Below are 10,353 nucleotides of genomic sequence, written 5' to 3' on the forward strand. Positions count from 1 at the left end.
ACTCATTTTTAATTCTTAAGTGAAACCTGTTGCTCTTTTTCTGGTTACTTTGCTTCTGCTAACTACTAGACCTCCCAGAGAGGACCTACTTATTTGCAGAAGAAGTTCACGAATTTATGACTATAACAATGTGACTTTATAGGTTAATATCCATAAACATACAGGCTCATTTCTAAACAGCTTAGAAAACTGTGGAAAATCTAGATCAGTGTAGAGCTCTCAAATAACTTTTGAAGATCATAGTCTCGATTTCAAATCTCATCACATTCCAGATTTATGCAAGAGTGTGTGTTTCGGGCCAGATTGTCATTCCCTTACACGCCTCGGCGTTGGGAGCCCGGCTCCTTTGCAGAGAAGGGCCGTAGGCCTTGCGGGCTCGGCGGGCGGGCTTCCCTTCCCTCCTGCCCTGCGCACACACCTGGCGCCCCGGCGGCTCAGGTGCGCCCCCGCCCTGCAGGCCAGCCGCACCCCCGCGGGGCCTGGCCCGCCGCCCCCCTCCGTCCCCTCCTCTGTGTCCCTCTTTCGCAGCGGGACACTGCCCGAGCTGAGCGCCCTGGGACGGAGGTGTCCGAGGGGCTGCGGCTCTGGGGGCGCAGGGCGCCCAGGGAGACACAGGTGTCCCGAGAGGCCCGCACTGGTGAGCGGGAGGGGCAGGGGGAAGCGGGGACGGGGACGGGGAGAGGCGAGGACATGGTGGCGGGCAGAGCGGGGGCAGGAGCAGGGCGCAGGTGTAGGGTGCAGGTGCGAGGCGGGACGGAGCGCAGGTGCGGGGCTCAGGTGCGGGACGCAGGTGCGGGGCAGGGTGGAGCGCAGGTGCGGGGCGCAGGTGAGGGGCGCAGGTGCGCGGCGGAGAGGAGCGCAGGTGCGGGGCGCAGCTGCAGGGCAGGGTGGAGTGCAGGTGCAGGGCGCAGGTGCACAGGTGTGGGGCGCAGGTGCGGGGCGCAGTTGCAGGGCAGGGTGGAGTGCAGGTGCGGGGCGCAGGTGCGCGGCAGAGAGGAGTGCGAGTGGGGACCCCTGGCGGCCCGCACCGCGACCTTGTCCGGCGGGATGGGCGGCATCTCCACGCCAGACGCCCTCCCTGTGCTCTTCTGTCCCATTTCCTGCGCCCGGTGTCTGTTTTCCCTCCTAGGCCTTAGCTGGACCCGAGAGCTCCTGTAAACCTGCATCCCCCGTCTCACGGGTGGCCTCCCCCCACGCATCCTGGGAGGCCGCAGCTCGCCCCGGGCGCTGCGGGGGGATCCGGGTGCGGGGCGCGGGCAGCGCGGGCCACCTGCCAACCTGCGATGCGATGCGATGCGCCCTGGGCAAGGTGACCTGAGGCTCCGTAACCCCGCCAGCGCCGTCAATGTTCCGCTCCTCCCACGTGGGATATTTTTCCAGTTGACCTTCCCCATTTTATTCGTGTCTGTAGTTTCCTGGAATCACCTGATTCTTTTTTTTTTTTTTTTTAAGATGTCATTTATTTATGCATGAGATACCTTGAGACCCAGAGAGAGACGCAGGCAGAGGGAGAAGCAGGCTCCATGCAGGGAGCCCGATGCGGGCCTGGATCCCAGGACCCGGGGTCACGCCCTGAGCCGAAGGCAGACGCCCAAGCCCGGAGCCCCCGGGGCGCCCATGCATTGTCTTCCTGTTCTTGCACTCGGCGAGGTGCCTGTCCAGGCTCTTTGTGGGTGGTTTCCCGCCTGGACGGGCAGGGGTGCCCCGGGCAGCCGGGCCACACATCCTAGGGAGGGGAGGGTGCTTAGGAGTCTCGTTATTTCTAGACGCCCCTTCACCATCTTCCCTGCACACCTGGTTTCCAGCTCCGGGTGCACATTGCCTTCACCTGGGGAGCCTTGTGGACAAGCAGGAAGGGGGCGGGGCTGGTGGGGGAAGGTCTGAAAGCCCTGCAGGTGCCCCTGAGGCAGGCAGGTGTGGGCTGCACGACCCGCCCTGGGATACAGCACACCTGCGCCTTTCCCCCCACACCGCCCCGAGGACCACCACCCGCGGTCGCTGGGGTGCTCAGCGGTTGAGCTCTGCCTTTGGCCCAGGGCGTGATCCCCGGGATCGAGGCCTGCATCGGGCTCCCTGCATGGAGCCTGCTTCTCTCTCTGCCTCTACCTCTCTCTCTGTGTGTCTCATGAATAAATAAATAAAATCTTGGAAAAGAAAAAAGAGAAAAAAAAAGAACCACGACCCGGTGAAGAGGCTCCACAGCCAATAAATGCCGACAGGAGGCCCTTCCTGCCCGCATGGGGCTCCGGCTTCAGCCTGGACTCTGCCCTGGGTTGGCAGCACGTTCTCCCGCCTGCACGGTGCACACACGTCCACCCCACAGGAGGTGAGGCGATTCCTTCAAATATCCTTCTCCCCGTCTATACAGGTGACCCTTGACCAGCACAGGGCTTGGGAGCCCGGCCCCCACACCATGCAAAATCCATATAACTTTTGACTCCCCAACAACTTAACCACCGGCCTAGACTGGAAGCCTTCCTGATTGTGTGAACAGTTAATTAACACATATTCCATATATTCCATGTGTTACACTCCATGTTCCCATAATAAAGCAAAAGCCAGGGAAAAGTATTAAGAAAATCACAAGAGAAAATACATTTATTGTATTTATCAAAAAAAAAAATAAGTGTATATGTGGACCCACGTAGTTGAAGCCAGTGTTGTTCAAGGGTCAGCTGCACATACCTGTGGCTTTGGTCTCTGGAGGAGGCCGGCTAACACCCAGGCTCTATCTCTAAGCCCCCCAGCCCCACATCCAGGGGAGCAGATGAAAGCCTGTAGGATGAACTACTTGTCGGGGGTCACACGGCTAATCCAAAACCCTGTGGTTTACACCAGGTCTGTCTGACTCTGAGACAGAGCTCTGCTCCCAACCCTCTCCGGCCAGTGGCGCCGGGCAGGCTAAGCCCCTGTAGACTGCTGCAGCCTGGCCGGTAGTGTTCCTACAGTGTAACCAAAGGTGCGGCTGCCAGTGTGCAGGCCCCAGTGGGGCTGGACTCTACCCCAATCTTGTTGAGGGGAATAGACCCGTCAGCCTATCCTCCTACTCTCTAGGAAACACCACACTTCCTAAAAAAAAAAAAAAAAAAAACTTAATTGAGAGTGAGAGAGAGCACAAGCAGGGGGAGGAGCAGAGGGAGAGGGAGAAGCCAACTCCCTGCAGAACTCAAACTTTTTAAAAACAATGACAGCACATTACCGCTATTTCCAACTTCTAAACTGAAAAACCCAAAGGTTGGACTAGTAAGGGTTAAAATGAACAAAATGCTTGCATACAAAGCACTACCTTGGAACTGATGGGTTTCTCTCACTATAGGTTTACTTGAGTAATTTTTGCTGCTACTTGCTACTTAGGCTGTTTTTATGGTTTTGGAGCAGATGTGAACCGGCCTTGTATTTGGTCGCCCAGAGTAGAGGGGTGCTCTGCACGCCTAACCCCCCCACATCCACACCCCAGGGTGGGGGGACCCAGGCCGCTTTCCTGCAATCTGCTCCTCAGGTCTCTGGGCATCTACTTGCCTTTCTTTCCCCGTCACCGTCTTCCCCATTCCTGCCATCCAGACGGCATTTTAAGTTTTATTAAACTGCCAAAGAACAATAAAAACCCAAACAGCCCCTTAGAGAGGAAAAAGTGCTTAATCCTAACAGCATCGTGCGGTGTATTCATCCTCCTGCGGTTTCTTGGCATCCGTGTTTGGGTGCGCACTCATACATGCACAGTTGCTTTGTAATGATGGAGCTATGAAGCCCATCTCTAGGTTGAAGCAACAGATGGCAGACTCTTTCCTTGCTCCTTTCTAAAAAAAAAAACAAAAACAAAAACAAAAAAAAAAACTTCAAAATCCTTTCTCCACTAACCATGAATTGATATAGTAAGAGGTGTTCTGAGAAGCACAATGTTTATTCTGAGAAGCACAACGTTTATGTTCTTGTGTTCTGTGGACTTTTGAATGAGCTGAAAACCTATTTCTACACCCACACGAGCCATGGCTCTTACATGAAACTCCCCAGAAGAAATGAAGGGGAAAAAGTGTAATTACCTCATGCCTTTAGTGATTAGCATGCAGCCCTTGAACCATGCAACACTGATGAATCCAGCCCCCTGGAGAGCAAGTCTGTTTATGCCCCAGTCTTCTCCCCCCAACCTCATGGACTGGAATACGTATTATCCTGTGATCAATATTGACAGGATGATAAACAGGTGGGTTTCCTATCCACGTAAACAGGCTCAGCCTAGTGTATGAAATTTAAAGTCTGAGTAGCTTGCTTTGTTTACATTTGTTCTGGAAAATTGGGCTGATACCATTCAGTCTAAAATTACTGGATTGTACTTCAGGTCATTGCTGATTTTTCGGCTTTGTGGTGGTGGTGTTGTAGTTGTTGGTTGTTTTTTTTTTTTTTTTTTTTTTGCTATCGGGTGCTGACCCTTCCCAAGTTCTGTTTTCATGCAGGGAGATGAAGGCGGTCAATGTGCAGTCAGGAGTTTGCCTCAATCAACACTTACTACATAAAACATCCATGTGCAGTTACAGGGGTAAAAAAAAAGTCCTCTACAGATTTCTCTTTATTGAAAACAAGCTCATTAAGGAAAAATAATAAACTTGTGACCTTACAACTCTTGTAGACTTAGTATATCTATATTCTTCACATTTGCTGGAGTTGGCAAACTTGGCAAACTTCAAGGTTTATCACATTTGTCAAAGCCTAAGGAAAATAACAAATAGGTTAGTCAAAGGCGATATTGCACATGATTTGCACAGATTTTTTATGTTGATCACAGAAAGTTACAGGTGTAATCCAGCCCAGCCTAATGACAGAAAGTAGTGCTGGGGGGTGGGGGGTCAAGATGGAGCAAGTGCTATGTGTTTAGCAGCAGGACGGTCACAAGTTCTTCTAACCTCATGGTTTCATGTATATTTTCCTACTGGTTAACATCCTGAGAGGACAGTATTACTAATTGAGATCAATTATGAATGCCTTAAAGCAACAAAGTAAATATTGGTCAACTTTGCCATATTTGGAAGAATTTCTAAGAATTCCTGGCCAGTAAAGATTTTAGAAAAATTCTTATACTCTAGTTATCTTTTAGTTATTTTCTAGAATGAAATTTTTGTCTTATTTGCCTGTTGTGATGTATCCTAGGAAAAATACCAAAGGATTTGTGGTTTATTGATTATCCACCTCTGAAATAAGAGCAGAGTGTGGGTTATAGTCCTAGTATGGGCATATACGTGAGCATATCCTAAGGATAGGAAGGCAGGTCGCAAATTATTACAACAGTTGCATTTGGAAGAATATAAAGCTATGTGATACAGCTTATACTTTATGCCCGTAAGAATGCCTTATATTCAGCAAGTCTTGAATTAGCAGAGTGGTTCCTATGTGTGGTAGTATATTTATGTATGTCGATATGTATTTTTCCTTTTCACACAGATTCAGTAAAAGACCATCTCTTCAGACCTAAAGATGGTAGTATTGGCTATTAGTTGGGATGACCTATATTTTCTAAGGTTGGCAATGGCATAGTGATTTTTCAATGGTAAGAGAACTTCATTTAAAAAACTGGGGATCCCTGGGTGGCGCAGCGGTTTGGCGCCTGCCTTTGGCCCTGGGCGCGATCCTGGAGACCCGGGATCGAATCCCACGTCGGGCTCCCGGTGCATGGAGCCTGCTTCTCCCTCTGCCTGTGTCTCTGCCTCTCTCTCTATCTCTCTGTGACTATCATAAATAAATAAAAATTAAAAAAAAATTTTTAAAAACTGAAATTTCACCTGAGACACTCTCGTAAATTTGATTACGTTGGCAAGGACTAATATTTTTGTTACGTCTAAGTGAGAATTAAAATATACCAAGAAATAGGTCCTAGGAATCAGAATAAGTATGTAGGTGTTGTCATATGAAAAATTTGAAAGCCTTGGTCCTTATTCCCTTGGTGGTGTCCTAGGAACAGGCAACTGAAAACTTTAAGGGTTTTGTCCACTACTTCTGTGTGAATGTTCGTCATATGGGACTTTATTTTTTTTAATTATATAACTTTAAAATGAACCCTGGAATTCAATTAAGAATGAAAGCAACATTATGTGCCTCCTAAAGAATATTGGAAAACATATCATAAAAACCTATAAAAAAAAATCCAGAAGAATGAAAGTCCCTAGATCTCAGCATAATTTAAAGGATTATAAGGGACACAGCAATATTTTAAGACCTCTTGCTATGAAGATCTGGGCTAAGGCAGTACTAAGGACTAAATCTGAAGCTCCTGAAGCAGGTGGCTGCCCTGAGCGAGAGCAGACAGTGCTCCGCTGCCTCTCCAAGCTGAGAAACAAATCGAGAGTCTGAGCAGATCAAGGCAGGTAGGCCTCACAGAGGCCTTCAGGTCCCTGAAGAATGGAGTGCTGCACAGAGGGAACCTCTGAGCTGTGTGTGTATCTGGGGAAACCATGGGAAGCTGAGAACAAGCCCAGATGATTGGAGCTGCTAGCAGGGGGACTGTCCCTATAACAACCCCGCCGCCAACCTTACAGAAGGCTCTGGCCTCAACAAGGAGAAATAATTGAGCCTAGATGAGCACTATATGCGTCCTACCTGCCAAACTGAAGCCCTAGAAAGTATCAAAATGCTCGCAAGTAACAGGACTCCTGAACAGAGCTCAGAATTATCAGAATACGTACATGGAGAGCGCCCAACATGGTAAAATACGCAGGGCCTGGCATTTGCTCTCTGGTAAGGCAGGCCAAGACGCAGGAGAACGTGACCCATGATGAGATGATAAGTCGCACGATGGGAACCAGCCCAGGGCTGATTCAGATGTTACTCGTAGCAAATAAATAAACCTATTTATTTATAAATAAACCTAAAGCATCTATTATAACCATCGTGTGTGTTAAAAATTGAATTTCTGAATATGAAAATTGTATCAGGTGAAGATCGACTGGTATTATTAGCAGATTTAAATTAACCAAAGAAAACTAATGCGGGGATCCTTGGGTGGCTCAGTGGTTTAGCGCTTGCCTTCAGCCCAGGGCGTGATCCTGGAGTCCCACGTCAGGCTCCCTGCATGGAGCCTGCCTCTCCCCCTGCCTGTGTCTCTGCTTCTCTCTCTGTATCTCTCGTGAATAAATAAATAAATAAAATCTTAAAAAAAAAAAGTAATGCATTGAAGACCTCTCAACATGACGTATCCAGGATGAAGCTCCACCATGGTCGGCATCCCCTTCCAGAACTCTTCTGTGATCTAGTTGTTACCCTGCACTAAACCTTCTTCCAGATGTCCCACAAACCTTTCTTATTCATCACTACGAGTCACTTTTTCTAGAGCATTTGAAAGCTATTTTTTGAGAAACCATCTCTCCTCTACAAATTACCCCATTCTCCTGATTTTTATTCTCCCCTCTGTAGTGTTCACTCCTATTTCCACAGTTGCTGCTGCCTTGCAGGATTCTGTTCTGGCCTTCCAGCTCTTCTCATGACCCTGATCTCTCTGGGTTACTTCATCTATTTTCACTCTTGCGAGTACCAGCCATGGGTCTCTGCTCCCTGAACCTTCTCCCCAGTGTCTTTGCTCTTCAGCGTCCGGTGTTCACTTGTACACACTCATCGATGCTTGGGGCTCTGAGCATACTGTGGACAGCAAATGTTACCTGGCAGAGCTGCACTTGGTGCATTGGAATGCAGTCAAATTTGAAAACTTTGAGGATGCAGCACTAGAAGAACGTGGTTTGGCTGTAATAGGAGTATTTTTAAAGTTAGGCAAACATCACCAAGAACTACAGAAATTGGTGGATACCTTGCCATCAGTCAAGCATAAGGACACCCTTGTGGAATTTGGGTCATTCGATCCTTCTTGCCTGATGCCTGCCTGCCCAGATTACTGGACCTACTCAGGGTCCCTGACTACCCCTCCACTCTCTGAGTCTGTCACCTGGATCATTAAGAAGCAGTCCGTAGAGGTTGATCATGATCAGCTTGAGCAGTTTCGGACTCTGCTTTTCACATCAGAGGGGGAGAAGGAGAAAAGAATGGTGGACAATTTCCGCCCCCTCCAGCCCCTGATGAATTGCACTGTCCGTTCTTCCTTCCGTCATGATTATATACTGAATATACAAGCGAAACCCCAGTTTTCAGCTAGCCAAGTGACCCCTTGAGATGCTCATATCTGGGCAGTACTTTGCTTTAATAAATAATAGCTTTTTTTTAAAAAAATGCTTAGAGCACATGAGTGCATCACCGTGGACATGCCCACTGCACCTTTCAGATCTCAAACTCCCCAGTGTCAACCTTCAGTTTACATTGAACTTTCCATATTGTCCTCTTTAGCCAATAAGCTGGAGTCTAGTCAACAGCCCAATCTCTCCAGCTTGTCACCTTCTCCAGCCCTGTACCTATCACACCAGCTGGGAGACTCCTAGCCCCCATCTCTAATCACTCCACGTCGGGTCTCGCTTCAACCTTGCTCTCACCAACCACAGAGGAGAGGACACTTTGCTGGTTAAAATTATTCAAATATTCCTCTTCTTCCTCCAGATAAAATCCAAACTACATGAAGATCTAACGGGCTGATAATTACTGGTTTCTGTTTAACTTTGTAGCCTCGCCTCTACCATCTCACCTGTGTTGCAGATGCATTCCAGAGAAGCAGGAGGAAACCACGCTTTCCAGGCTGCCTTAGCTGAGGTCTAAGAGCTGTACAGAAATGCAATAGCTCCATGGGTTTGGTCACGCATGGGGAGAGCTTGCAGGGTTCTTTCCTTGCCTCCAGCTTGTGACCAAGTGCTCAGCTGCCCTCTAGTCGTGTGGGTTCCCTGGAACTCAGAATGGGAACCAGCTCCTGCCTTAGCACTGGTCCATTGTACTTAGGCTGTTTCATTTCCTAAGAACTTAAAAATCCTAGTCTCTGTACTTCCAGTCATCTTATTCTTGAGCCAAACTCAGCACCAGTGGTTCTGCATTCTTGTATAAGAGAGCAGAACCTCAGAACAACTGTTCTCCAAACACCTCTCTGCACTCAGAGTTCCATCCACGTAGCCCGCCGGCCCGTTGGGTATGCTCTTCATTACAAACTTTTGAAGGTGGGTGGGTATCTTACATAGGATCACTTTAGTCTTTTAGTCTTTGACTCTGCTCTTTATAGTCTGACTTAGCAATTCACATCTATTATTTGAAAGATGGAGGTTATCTGTATAAATTACTTTTTCTTTCTTTCATGTTCATTTTCTCCCTTGCCTCGTGGTTCCTTTTTTCCTTTTTTTCTTAGTACAGTTGAGAGTGTTCTATTCCAGTCTACAACATGGTGACTCCACATCTTCCCATGTTCTGCTAGGCTCACTGCAGGTGTAGCTACCATCTGCCACCATGTAATGCTAAAACAGTACCCTTGACTGTAGTCCCTATGCTGTGTCTTTCATCCCCATGACTTCATTCCATAGCTGGAAGCCTGTATCTCCCATTCCCCTTCACCCCCTGCCCCCTTGACAACCACCCTTGTGTTCTCTGTGTCTATTGGTCTGTTTCTACTTTGTGTTTACTCTTCTTTGGTTTTAGGTTCCACGTGTAAGTAAAATCATGTGGTATTTGTCCTTCTCTGACTTCCTTGAAGTGTAATACATTCCTGGTTACTTTTGATTTGTGACTTAATGAGTTTACTTCCTGGGAATCTTACTCTTGCCATTTCTCCCTTAAATGCCATCTTTATAGTTTGGAATTTGAACCCTGAGATGTTGTGGACACTATGATTTCTGAATTATCTGCCCTCAAAAGACACCAATTATATTGAATGGGGCATAAGACTACTTTTAAGACCTTTTATAGATAAGAAAACATTTTATAAATATTTTAAAATAGGGAAAGATTTTTGTTCAGAATCAAATGGCTTATTTACAGTAGAAACCTAGATAAATCCTATCACTATATAATTATTCTATGCTCTTGTATTCTATTCCTCATGAGTTATGAGTGTAGATTCTATAAAGCTTTATGGAGTTTAGTTATGCTATATTTGAAAGAGAAGATATTCAGAAATTAACGATGTTAATATATTCTAGGATTTGTGACAAAACCAAGTAAAAATTTACCTTCAACATGATTTCTTTAAAGCAAGCTAATTTTGGAAAATGATGGGAAAGTCCATTTTTTAATGAAATAGCAAATAAAAACAAAAAACAAAAAGAAAACCCCCAATATGATTTAGATTTAACCCAATACAACTTTAGACTTGCTAGATAATGTGTATCAAAGATTCCTTGTCTCAGTTGTTAAATCACTAGTAATCTAGTAAATCTGTGCTTTGTTTTATTTTATTTTACTTTTTGTTATCTAAGAAGGCCAGAAAAGATTTCTGCTTCCAACCTACTAATC

General features: G+C 47.0%; 1 protein-coding gene across 1 annotated transcript; it reads left to right on the forward strand.

Moving 5' to 3' along the window:
- The first annotated feature begins 1,293 nt into the window (after window positions 1–1,293).
- On the forward strand, window positions 1,294–8,144 carry LOC121475726 (carbonic anhydrase 5B, mitochondrial-like). The gene is made up of 2 exons (XM_041729254.1): window positions 1,294–1,363; window positions 7,570–8,144. Exons 1-2 carry the CDS (start codon window positions 1,294–1,296, stop codon window positions 8,142–8,144), a joined length of 645 nt encoding a protein of 214 aa, XP_041585188.1.
- Window positions 8,145–10,353: the final 2,209 nt, after the last annotated feature.

Source organism: Vulpes lagopus, chromosome 14 (assembly GCF_018345385.1).
Source record: "Vulpes lagopus strain Blue_001 chromosome 14, ASM1834538v1, whole genome shotgun sequence".
Taxonomy (NCBI): domain Eukaryota; kingdom Metazoa; phylum Chordata; class Mammalia; order Carnivora; family Canidae; genus Vulpes; species Vulpes lagopus.